The sequence below is a fragment of the Apostichopus japonicus genome, chromosome 5 (assembly GCF_037975245.1).
Source record: "Apostichopus japonicus isolate 1M-3 chromosome 5, ASM3797524v1, whole genome shotgun sequence".
In the NCBI taxonomy this organism is placed as follows: Eukaryota; Metazoa; Echinodermata; class Holothuroidea; order Aspidochirotida; family Stichopodidae; genus Apostichopus; species Apostichopus japonicus.
Genome location: NC_092565.1, coordinates 8680630 through 8694581, shown reverse-complemented (window position 1 = coordinate 8694581; position 13952 = coordinate 8680630). Strand labels below are relative to the sequence as shown.

The 13952-nt window shown below is 38.5% G+C and overlaps 1 protein-coding gene across 1 annotated transcript; it reads left to right on the top strand.

The window, feature by feature from the left end:
* The first annotated feature begins 233 nt into the window (after positions 1-233).
* On the top strand, positions 234-12947 carry LOC139967540 (G-protein coupled receptor 54-like). Its single transcript, XM_071971446.1, has 3 exons — positions 234-1082; positions 10453-10588; positions 11646-12947. The coding sequence occupies exons 1-3, from the start codon at positions 762-764 to the stop codon at positions 12179-12181; spliced, it is 993 nt and encodes a 330-aa protein (XP_071827547.1). The 5' UTR covers positions 234-761; the 3' UTR covers positions 12182-12947.
* Positions 12948-13952: the final 1005 nt, after the last annotated feature.

Here is a 13952-nt window from a genome sequence, read left to right as displayed (position 1 = left end):
AGAAATCTTCATTTTATTATGAATATGAGAGATGAAAAATGTTGTATAAAGTTATACTTTGCTATACCTGGCTATACCCATAGCTATACCTTGTCTGCAGCAAGGAGAGGGATATTTTCCACTTCTCGGTCACATGGTATGTTGAGTTTTGTACGTCTATATATTCTAGGAAACGGTGCAGTTGATCAAAGCTCTATATATCTTGTGTAACAGCGAGAACTATCTTTTACGTCCAAGAATTGTTCATTGATAGAGCTCGCACCATGAAAGAGAGGTCAAATCCTGTGTGATCTCTCATCCTTTGCTTGAATAGGTCAGAATAATCTGACTGAATTATTCCTGTTTTCAACCAGAATTTTACCTGATTACCCGTTTCACTGTAAAAGTGGGGAAGCGCTTTGAAGCTACAGTGCAACAATATCCACCACAATGACGCGGTGCATGTGAGGTCACAGTTCTTGCAAAGACCTACAAAACAACTTCCGTACTGTACCATAGTTGAGCTACTATCTGTTAGTACCGGCAGGATTATATAGAAGTGAATGAGTTGAGGACGATAGGTTGAACTGTACATTCATTTCCGAATACTGAAAGCGATCGACTGGGAGTATAGTTCCTACTTATTTGTTCGCAATCGAAAGTTCTACCATATTGTTGATATACGGGGTATAAACTCCATCTCAATTTCAGCGGTTTGTGCTTATTTAAATTGTTTTGTTTCTATTTGAGTGGATACTGACGACTCTGATCAAGGTTATAAAATGGCTGACACACCTGCCTATTTCAATGATACAGAGGTATTTAGCGGATTGACGTATTTTTCGTACTGTTTCGATTTATCTGGAAGTATCCTCTTCACCCTTATTGCGATTGTTGGTATTGTGGCCAATGGATTGGTTATTTATATGGTTGCGAAACACGCACAACTTCGGACTCCTATGAATTACTTCATCACTCATCTAGCGGCAGCCGATCTGATTCTGCTATTCGTACTGGTAGTACCACGGGATGTCAACTTTTTTACGACTTGGAAGATATTTACATACCGTGCATCTCTTATTGTAATACAGTATATCCAACATGTAAGTATATACCATGTATGCAATGTTTTCATGTTTTACCTTAGAGTATAGGCAGAGGCGTGGCTAACAGCAAAAGTTTAGTTTTCCAGGAAAAAGAGTCGTTTTATTAGAGCTTTTATGATGGCCCTATATTTAACAAAGTACCGTGCGCCCACAAGCAATGAGTGTAGCCCGTACAAATAAAGATTATTTTGAACGATTCTTCACCATGGCCATTGTTACAGCACCATACGTAATATATGACTCATGACAACCACGTACCAAACAAGGTATCTCCCAAACGGACCAATTTTCGAAAATTAGTAAATAGTAAACAGATGCGTTTATTATCATGTATTCCAGAAATCGATTGGATCTTTCATATTCAGTCTCGTCTCACATCACCGGCCAAGACTTGGGACCCCTAAACAACTATATAACCAGTTCCACAAAGTTATATGTATCGTTCTTCCTATTCTTTGCTCCTTCAGCCACTTCCTATAAAGTCATGGTTTATTTGGTACTAATACCACCAGTGCCCCTCGTACTTATCTAACGTCATATTTCTAGTGTTACATTTTGTACTTTCCACTGCCAAGTATTGCCGACGAAGGTCCTGCTTTAATCTTATAATATTTCCTTAGGAGTACACGTGTATTTGCTTTATAATATATATATATATATATATATATATATTTGTATATATATATATATATATCATGGCCAAATTAGCATGCCATTGTCCTATGCAGCTTACTTTGATCCCGGTGTCAGGCAGAACAAAGGAAAATTAGGTAAACATATCTTTGTTTCCATGACTTGAATATGTTAGTATTTTGAGTGGTTTTATCGTAGGCAAGAGACGACGATAGGCTTTTGTCCACCGTTGATTGGTCAGAGCATACATTCATCGTTATAGTTTAATATTATGAACATTTTTACTGAGTAGTCGAAGTTTGATGGAGAATCCGGTTCAGATTTAACAGCGAAACTTTAATAATTCGATATAAGTCAACTCTATGGTGATATGAACTCTTAACCGGAATAAATTATCCGGAATATTTGGAAATGAATTTGTACAATTCTTGGAAATTATGAGCCGTATCCGACTCGGATGTAATGTGCATACAATGGCGAAACGGCACACCTAGCGACCATCGTGTTCCGTTTACCTCGACCTGACTATCACGTGTCCATGCATATTGCGGTAGCAACCATTCACTTCGATATCATATGCATGGTTAGTCTGTAGTCAAGCATACATCTTGATTACATGTAGGCATAGTAACAACTTCTCATGCGCGACGAAGAAGGGAAGGGTAGGGGTTGAGGGGGGGGGGGCTTGTTCAGATGCTAGTGACACTATACGTAACATATCTACTCATGACAACCACCAAACAGGATATATCACCCGAACGGAAGAATTTTTCGAAAATTAGTAAACAGTAAACAGATGCGTTTATTATCATGTATTCCAGAAATCGATTGGATCTTTCATATTCAGTCTCACATCACCGGCCAAGACTTGGGACCCCTAAACAACTATATAACCAGTTCCACAAAGTTATATGTATCGTTCTTCCTATTCTTTGCTCCTTCAGCCACTTCCTATAAAGTCATGGTTTATTTGGTACTAATACCACCAGTGCCCCTCGTACTTATCTAACGTCATATTTCTAGTGTTACATTTTGTACTTTCCACTGCCAAGTATTGCCAACGAAGGTCCTGCTTTAATCTAATAATATATATATCATGGCCAAATTAGCATACCATTGTCTTATGCAGCTTACTTTGATCCCGGTGTCAAAGGAAAAAATAGGTAAACATATCTTTGTTTCCATGACTTGAATATGTTAGTATTTTGAGTGGTTTTATCGTAGGCAAGAGACGATAGGCTTTTGTCCACCGTTAATTGGTCAGAGCATACATTCATACATTCATCGTTATAGTTTAATATTATGAACATTTTTACTGAGTAGTCGAAGTTTGATGGAGAATCCGGTTCAGATTTAACAGCGAAACTTTAATAATTCGATATAAGTCAACTCTATGGTGATATGAACTCTTAACCTGAATAAATTATCCGGAATTTTTGGAAATGAATTTGTACAATTCTTGGAAATTATGAGCCGTATCCGACACGGATGTAATGTGCATACAATAGCGAAACGGCACACCTAGCGACCATCGTGTTCCGTTTACCTCGACCTGACTATCACGTGTCCATGCATATTGCGGTAGCAACCATTCACTTCGATATCATATGCATGGTTAGTCTGTAGTCAAGCATACATCTTGATTACATGTAGGCATAGTAACAACTTCTCATGCGCGACGAAGAAGGGAAGGGTAGGGGTTGAGGGGGGGGGGCTTGTTCAGATGCTAGTGACACTATACGTAACATATCTACTCATGACAACCACCAAACAGGATATATCACCCGAACGGAAGCAATTTTCGAAAATTAGTAAACAGTAAACAGATGCGTTTATTACCATGTCTACCAGTAAGTGTGGAAAGTAAAACAGTGTAGAACAGAGACTACTTTTGTTGGGTTTGATAAATGGATTGGCGTCTTCCGAGGTATACGGACTAAGGGTCAGCAATCTATTCTGTGGTCAATTCTCAGTTTTGAGTGCAGATGTAGAACGAATTATTATAAATGTATGCGATCTAACACGTCAATTGTTTTCAATCATTAGGATTGGCCTATATCAACACGTAAGTACCTATATAGAATGGAGCATTTGTAATGACAATGGGTCGATGGACTTCCATCTCTATCTCTGCAAATTAATTAATTTAACATAAATATTTTATCCTTCACTATAGTTGAAAAAACCCAACATTTTGCACTAACTTCTTTCAGGGATGTGTTTATGTTGAGTTGGATATATAAAGAGTTCCTCAAAAACACATTTTTAATTACCGTACCCAGCTAATCATTTTCAATTTCAAACATTTGATTGTCTGGTTTTGATGTTCAGTTGTTTATGTCTTTCTTTTCAATCATGAGTATTTTCTTTCATATGATGAAAACTAGCATGCATGAGACCATGTTTTGATCTGAGGGTTTACACCGCCAAACTCACCGGTCTGTTTGCATTTAAAAGTGACTAACGGCTGTTTATACATGTACTAGCCGACGCAACATTGTAATGTCCTCTATAGAACAACCTAAAATCAATATAGACTACAGATACGTCTCTTAAATCCCAAAATTAAACACATTCCGCAAGTTTCCAATATTTATTTCATACGAGCGATCAACCTGCAGTTTTGATGTTTGAAATCAGTAGAGAACATTTGCGTCGACTCGTGTCGAAAAATGCATATGAAAGACTGGTTACAGTGTATTCGTACCAAATTGGACCTTACCATGGCAACCACGGGACGAACGTTCATGACAAGGTTTGCAGGCGACGAATTGCATTATGTGTAAGTTTCTTATGGCCCTATTAAGGGGTTACCAGTGAAACAAACAAAAACCTCTGATCTTTGTAGCAACAGCCTCTCTCCAAGGAGAATCTCTTCTGTTGGATATACAACTCAATCACACATCCATTCTCCCGTTAGTATGTGTAATGAAACAATATCTTTATATTTAGCTTAGATACATGTCTTACGCGAAGGACAGTATGACTTTAGTAAAGATCCCTCGCGGCCCATCCTCTCTCATCATCCCTCCCCACCCACATCCCCCTCAACTCTGCCTCATCAATCACTCGTCTTATCAGCAGTCAAGATAGGCTCGCTGATTTGTAATTAAATTTCCTAGAAAAGTGCAGGCTTTAAAGCAATTTTTACTGTCTTTTAATGATTTTAAGCTCTTCGACTATCAGCGTATATGTAAAAGCCTCAATAAACTACCACACATAACATACAATCTGGATGCGTCTAATTGAAGTTAAAACACCTCTTTTATTAATCTCGTTAATGTACGGGTAGGGTTAATGTACGACCAACGTCTTAAAACGCAGAGTTGTGTATAAATAACAGGGGCAACACTGTTACTTGATTAATAGAGAAAATAATTCACGCTCATTGCATAAGAAAGTCATTGTTAAGTCGAGGACGCCCGGAGACAACATAAACAGATAATTATTTACAGTTTGAATGCTTTAATTCAGCGATGACAAATTTGGTCACTTTCTAATTTATAACTAGATTTTAAAAGCCCCAGTATTTGAATTGAAGTTCCATACACCGAATGTACGTACTGTAAACTTCACATGTGGTGAAGAACATTCAACATGGTTTGCTTCTGTGTGCTTCAGAGAGAGTGAGAGTGTACTAAACACTCAACCTATTTTTGCGGATTAATCGCAGTCTGCCAAATATATATGTGTAACATATACAGGTATATGTTATGGTTGTAAATGGTTTCTGTAAGTCTTAGATATGAAATGTCGTAGTGACTTGAAAAGTAGGCCTAGTATGAAGTACATTTATGATAAAATATGCAAAACTAAGTAAACTAGATTGAAATAAGATTTGCCCAAGCAGCTTGAGTTAACGCACGGATTTTTTGGCAAGTACGCGGTGTTGTATATAGCTGATTATTCTGTAATACAAACAGTGTGACGTTATATCTACTTTATACCCTCAATCCTCCTTCCAGCAAGGAAATAGATATCCAACTTTATAAATACTGCTCAGTGACCTCCGGATATCGACTAAAACAAATGATAGGCCTAATTCCGGTTTTTTTTGTTGTTCTGGCCAAAGTTATCACAAAGTTTTGTAACTACGAAGCAAGCCGAATCAGTGTTGTACGATGTAGCCTATAGCTTAATCAGTACTGTAACGAATATACCAAACCATTATGCTGTTTGCATTGACGTATTGCTATTACTGCAAATATAAGCTCGTTATAGAAAATTCGGAATAAATCAAAATACAATAGCAATTATTATGCAAGGATTCCGGAAAAGAAACCACGGAAATGTTTTGATTTTGTTAATATAGCTGATATTTTCATCTCCCTTGGCTTTATCATAACGATATAGAGCTGTCGCTCAGTATACTATATGTGCACGCTGAAATTATAATTTGTCTGCATATTAGTGTTGCATCGATATCCCTAGTTATCGAATCGTTTGTGAACAAAGCAATAATTATAAAACATATTGACAAAAGCCAAAACTTGATCCAGTCGGTATTGCCTACACAAAGACAATAATTTAAACATGCTTGTTTGGGATTCACCTGTACCGTATACCAAGCCAAACAGACACACATTCTTTACATCGTTCTAGCTGAGATATATAATTTAGTATAAAGTGCAAATCTGAATGCTTTAAACGGAATTCTCTCACATCTTCTATCTTCCCATCTCCTATCCTCCCCAAACCTATATTTTGACCTCGATATATATCTGCGGAATTTTCATAACATGTTGGTTCATGTAAGTTATAAATATAATTCAAACCAAAGTATGTTGCCCGTACATTACGCTTCGCCGTGTATGTCACATACAGGCGCGTAGCCAAGGGGGCAGCCGCCCCCCCCCCCCCTTGAGCATATATATTTTTTTTTTAATGTTTTTATGATATCGCTAGTATTTTCAAAAGAGAAAATGCTAAGATGCAACTAACAAGGCCTGGGAAGTGCCATTTCCAGCGATCTGGGAGGCATTTTCAGCCAAAATGTTCTTGTACGCTTCGCGCCAAACATGGTGGCGCTACGCTTAGATAGTTTGCAATGCCGAATCTACAGTTTCGCCCCTCCCTTGACAAATTCCTGGCTACGCGCCTGGTCACATATTGCGCACTACGCAACAATGACGTCAGATGTCGTGCACTATCGGTATAGCCTAGTGGTATATTCTTGCGTACAGCTTACCAATAAACTCATAATCAGCTGAGTCTCTTAATTATAAACAACATATACGGTTGGAATTTCAAATGCGTTCATTTATCGTATATCAGATACACCAAAACAAAATTAGTCAACATATTCGTAGCGCTAGCGACGTTCAAACAGATCGTGTGGAATCTTGCGACAATTAATAAGCTTATTTGAAAAAGTCTAGGCAGTTTCAATTTATATCTTTGATTTTTGTCTCCATATCCTGAGACTACTTGGATAAGTACCTGTATTTCCTGCCAGCTTATAAGAAAATGGATGCCGATTTGTCCTTCTACAACGATACAATGGCTTTGCGAAATTTGGCGTTCTTGAGCTATTATTCTGATATAGCAGGAAACATTATCTTTACTCTGATAGCATATGTCGCAATAGCAGCCAATGGATTGGTCCTGTTTAAGGTTTTGAAATTCCAAACACTTCGGACTCCTATGAATTATTTCATCACAAATCTGGCAGCGGCAGATATGATATTGATCATTGTGCTTATTGGACCACGTAACATCAATTTCTTCACTTCGTGGAAAATATTCACAAATCGAGTCTCATTGATTGCAATCAATTACATTCAACATGTAAGTTTTCCATCGATAGTCATTTTTACTGTTCGTTAAAACCATTTTACTTGCAAAAAAAAAACAACAGAATTAAGCTTTACAATGTAAAAAGGCCCCCCCCCCCCACCCTCACTACGAACACCTAAGACGGGAAGAGACGGGAGGGAGGGGGAGGGGGATGGGAGGGAGGGGGTTCACTTTGCAATTGAGTAAATGTCAACTGATATTGATTGGAGTATATGTAATTAGAAGGAATGGAGAAAGCTCAATGAAAATAATAAGAAACAAGTTGGGTATAAGGCGTAAACTGTAGCCCATTAAATCCCTACACGCGCTGTGGAATCATTGCTGTTAATTTTCTTAGGTTGCACAAGTTGTAAATGTAGCTTTAAAAAACTTGAGTTACTGCATGCGTGCGTCAGGTAGAAGGCAATATCATTAAAATGATACTCCATGCAGTGTTCGACATCTACAAAGATGCTACAAAGTTACTTCGTTCCTTATGTCAAAGCCAGAGCCCCAATTGCATGTGTTATAGCGAAGCTATTGAATTTATCAAATTTGGTGATAAATGATTAATGCATCTGGCAACAGCGAATTGAATGATGTCATCAAGACAATATCATTGTTTATTTCCAGGTTTTTGACAGGCTACGAAATATTCCATTTAAATAGACTACATGCATTTGAATGCATTCGATTACCTTCTAGGATCTACCTAGTATTTATCTTATAATGTAGGATCAACATTGCATTACCGGTAGTTCCGGGTTCGATACCCGGCCGGGTCATAGTAAGGTGAGTTTTTCATCCAAGAGCAATCTACGGTTTTCCCCATCTGAAATGACTTTCTAAATTGAAAAAAATCCAAATTTGAGTTCAAATGTTGATTTGGAAGCCACCCGACATGTAAGTTGTAATCCATAAGCCCTTGCGGGATTCTCTCACGTTTGCGGTCGCTTAAGCGCCGTAAAAATAATCGCTGATTATTATTATAATGTATTATTATTATTGTAGGATCAACCGTGTATTACCATATAGGATCAACCTTGTGTTACTAAATGTTATTGCGAAGTAACGTTAGTAACGACAGATATCAAAATACAACGTGAGGCGAATTTAATAGTCATAGTGGGTTTTCTCACCCTATATGGTTATATTAAAACTGATAAAAGAACACATGAAACAAGGTAGAAAATTTTTTTTTTCCTAAATTCTGTACATATTTTAAGGTCACGCACAAATTTTACGGAATCCGTCCTCTAAGAATAAACCCCTTTATTTTAACCTATCGTATCCACCTCTCCCCCCCCCCTCCCCCATCAAATTTATAATTCGTTATCTAATTAACTGGTCAACCAAATTCGATCTGCGTCATCTTATTACATTTTACAGTAAAATTTATTTAATTATACACCATTTTTACTTGAAAAGTAGACGCTAATATCAACCTGTGAATACAGATCGATCGCTAATATTCAAGTTAACGATTTGAGGGTCAGATGTATAGACTACTGTTTGTTTGTTCGTCTCTGCGTCTAATTGTAAATATGAGAGAACGCGTAACCATGCACACGAACCTCGTTATTTGTTTAGATAATCCGTGTAACGATCAAAATTTCCAAGTTGATGGTATAAACAAAAACAGAAACCACGCTAAGAAAAAGGTCAACAAAATCAATATTTGTATGAGAGAATAATGTCAAAAATGATTTCATGTCAATATACTTGATAATATAGGAAGTGGTAGCTATTGCAACATAAGGATCGTTTCACTTACAAGTATATACGGCAGGTTTGTGTCAATATTAAATCCCCATCAGCAGTGTTCTCATAAACTCAGGATTTCCTTAGAATGAGAGTTAATGAGTTAAAAAGTTAAATTTTCAAAAGAATTGTTGCTCAGCTCCCTGCTGAGTTACAATGTGCCCCCCCCCCCACCCGCACCATCCCACCCTACCCACACCCCTATATAAGTTATGGTTAATCATTTCATTATTTCCATGTATTTGTCATTGTCACGAATTAATCATTATAAAAAAAATGTCTCTCCCAAAAAGAAAAAAGATGACACTCTAAACTGACATATATTATTTGATAAGGGAGTTCGTATGAGGTGGTGCTACTCCTCTTACCGGAAGCGACGTGGAGGTGCAGAGATATATACTCGAGATATACATTCAAGCTGAAAAGAGCTATTAATGTTACATGTGTGCGAACTTAAGACTACTGGTGGGACATCCCCCAAGCAATCATATCGTCTCTGCATGGTCACTAGATTACAGGAATCACTGAGCTCTTGGATGTAATGTGACCTTTTTACCCTGTTTCCTGTTTCCTTGTTCCTTTTTACACTGTTTTATAACGTTTCGACTTCAGATAACATTATTAGGGAACTTCCCTTGTGTCTTCAACAAGAATTACATATCCTGCTAAACTGTTGAACGCTGCAAAAATGTCAAAATGGGTTAGTCAGAATGTCGAGCTATAGTGAAACATATTTAATGTAGCTAATGGTTTATTGAAAGTATTCCAGGGCTAAGAATAACAAAAAGCAAGGATGCCAGCAAAGAAACAAACATTGGGCTACCCTCTGAGGTTAAACTTTCAAACTAACCACTTTCGATTAGTGAGCCAGCTAAGTAGATTATAAAGAAATTGTGTACGTTCCATGAAAAATAAACATAGTTTGATTAAACAATGTTACGTCATCATGACGTCATTTTAAGTTTATATTCGTGCATAGCAATTCCTACTACAGCATTATATATTTTAGTCGACACTGTGACGTCAGAGAAATTGCCTCGTTCAAAACTTTATATCAAGATTTGGCTTGATTCTTCAATATTCATAATTTATACTTTACTAACATTATGGTATGTATAGTTCTCAGTAACTTTACCACATAGGTATTTTTTAGTATTTCCATAGAATTGACACGTGACCTTGTTTCTGTCTTACTTAGATTTGCATACAGGCCACTGCCCTGATCTTAGCCATCATGTCTATATCGCGGTACACCATGGTAGTCCTCCCCCTCAAAGCCAAGGCAGAGTGGACCGTACGTAGAGTATGGATGTGCTGTGGTGCAGCTTGGATATGTAAGTATATCCTATTCCTTACACAAATACCTTGTTTAAATATGTGGGTATACAATCACATGGGAATTGATGGGGAGGGGGAGGGATGGGTGTTAGGGGGAAGCTGAGGTAAAACAAATAATACAACATCGCTTCTACGGTATCACTGTTCATCTATACCTCACTCCCATCGCTACTCTCCTTATCATCAAATTTAAAAGGACGTATTGATCCACAACTCTTAAATGTCTTTACATTTATGTTTCCAAATAACATTATTCTTGATGGAAGGTTTTAATTAACCTCAATCAGGGGCGGATGCAGGATTTGTGACAGGGGGGAGGGTCTGACTGGTCCAGCCGCGCCTGAACGTAAGACTATCTAAGCGGAGCGCCACCATCGGTTGGCGCGGAGCGTACCAGAAAATTTTTGGCTTTACAAACCCCCCAGATTGCCGGAAACGGCACTTCCCGAGTATTCTAAGCTGCATGTACCTAGCCTGAAAATATGGATCTCATGTCTGCAATTTCTCAATTGATGAGAAAAAAACAATCTATGAAATATGGTAATACATATCAGATGAGTTGAGATGATACAAAAATCATAATGCCTTTAGCCCCCAATCCCCCTCCCGTTCCGTCACCACTGTTTGATGCAGGGCCGGATCCAGGATTCTGGAAGGGTGAGGGGTTTGGCCTCCAGTGATCCTAGGGTCTAAAGGGAGTGGGTTTCCCTCTATCCATTGTGAAATTCTTGGATATTTAAGTACAACAGGGAACCCCCTTCAATTTAGCCATGCAAAGCACCTCTCTCTTTTTTTTCTCTTTTTTTTTCTCTTTTTTTTTGGGCCAAGAGCAGGGGGGGTCCGGACCCCCTGGACCCCCCCTCTGGATCCGCGCCTGTCAATATCAGAAACTAATGTGAAGTTAGGGAAGATTTACCAACAAAGATACCCTCCGAAACTTTGTAGCAATTAAAACGCACTGAAATTTGCAGTCATATACCATATACTATATGACCAAGAGTGACGTAACCACAATTATTATTTTATTATTTTTTATATCTTTGTTGGTTTCAGTGTCTGTGCTGCTGTATATTCCGGTGGCCTGTGGCATACTTTACATGAAAAATACCGGCTACGAGCCTACCCCCATAGGAGTCGAAACCAAGATATTTGCCGCCCTCAAGTTGGTCTTCATCTTCCTACTGCCATTCTCTGTGATTGTATTTTGCTACAGCAAAATCATTCTAACCTTTAGAAGGGGAAGATACAAACTGAAGCGCACCGCCAACATTGACTCTGGTCGCAGTGATGATCAAACGCGCAAACTCGCGCGCATGGTCCTTGTGATTATTCTGATCTTTTTCTTCAGTTGGGCGCCAATCCAGGGTTACCAGACGTGGTTATCCTGCAGAGAGCACTCCCTTCCCACATCGCCGGCTAATTGGAAGACGATTGTGATCCTCGGATTCTTTTTTCGGTTGTTCGCCTACTTGGGTAGTGCTATTAACCCATTCATTTACGCTTACACAAATCCGAGTTTCAAACGACTTAACATGTTCAGAATCAGGAAAATGCCTGATTCTGTAGCGACACTTAGCTCTCAGTTGTAGAAAGTCTGTACCATGTTTGGGTACCAAGCGTTATTGCTCTTGTCATGTGATTTACGTGTGAGTAATAGACTTAACAGCCAGCACGAGAGAAATATTGTACATACAGTTAAGCATTGTGACTAGGCTATTGATAACCTATAGATTGTCTGGTACCTTGAGTTCGATGTGACACTTTAAATGTATAACACTGTATATATATATTGGGTATGTGTATATGTATACTGCATTAATTCAATGTCCTACAATAATGTGCAGTGATCGAGGTGTTAGTTTTGGTTTTATTGTTTATCATGGTAATCATTGTTTTCTTTGACGTCACCAAAGACGTATGTAACGTCACCAACGCAAGCAATATTGGTTACATTATTTTTCCTTGATATTTTAAAGACGATATGATCAATGTCCTTCCCGGCTAAAAATTAATTGTTACTCATGGCATCACCTAGCAGAGTCCACGAGCAACCGATGGTCGGGGTAGGGCGACGAGAGGTGGAAATGCATTAAATATTAGGATTTTGAATGAATGATCGTTTTCAAAGAATTCAACATGATCAAGCCGGTCTCAAGTTTGGAACCGAAATCATTCAAAATATATACCGGTTCCCTCCTAATAAGTTGTTAAACAAGAAGGAAAAATCACAGGGCGACGGAGGGGATACATGCCTAAATATTTGTTTTAACTTCAGAATAATTCCTCTTTTGACGAACAGTTTGATTTTGATTTGTTTTTTGTGACATTGGATACTTTTAAAAGTGATTAATTTACTTTAACGGGGACTTTATCTGCTCGGTGTGTCAGACAGATGACATGAAGTAGTCACCAGTGAGATGTCGGCCATACATGGAGCTCCTCATTCTTAAAGATTTTACAGTTATCTACATTTGGTTGTTGTTGTTGATGTTTTCGTTTTTGAGATTTAGATTGTTAAATTTGCTTTAATTTGTTTACAGATAGAGAGAGAGGTGCCGGTACCATTTAATAAGAAAGTCAAATGCAGAAAAGATATGCTAATAATAGCCACCACAACAAGATATATGCTCACGTTAAATGTGGCTTCGATCAAGCCTGTTGAGAAGGGGTGGGGTCGGGGCGGCTTTAATTGAGCGTCCCTGGACAGTATCGAAGGGTGCCGGAAAAAAGGTGATATGAAGTGTATATAAAGTGTACAAGGCTCGATAATATAATTGTTCCTGGGGTCTCGGCACCTCTGGTTTCTTTATTCGCAAATAACATTTTCTATTCTATTGTTTTACTTGTAACTTCTTACCTTATACGTCAACTTCCTGTTGCACAGCAACTACAACGGCATACTGGTATATTGCGGGCGATCTTCGAAGAACACTATAGTTGACGTCACATCCGGGTATCTCTGCAGCCACGGCTCGTCAGAATGGCAAATTGGCAATGGTCGCTAATCGTCAACTTGGAGAACGATTCGCTTCTCGGCCTTTTTGGCTAAGATCATGTGTAGTATATGTTCCCTTTCGAGCGGAATGGTGATGCACACCCGACGATTATCACACAGTCACAGTCCCGATGCAAGGGGACTGGGGTTGAGAGCGGATCGGTCGTTCGGTAGTTTGGTTTTAGTGCCCAGGTTCTTTCCTATGTGACTTTTCTAAAAGAGTACCTTTTGAGCGCTGGCCGAGGACACAACTTACGCATAAAATGAAGACGAGAAAGACACAGGTCGAGTGTTTTAATACTGATGCCGCTTTAATTAATTACAAGAAACATTTCATGTTTATCATGAAACCACGGATAAGAGCA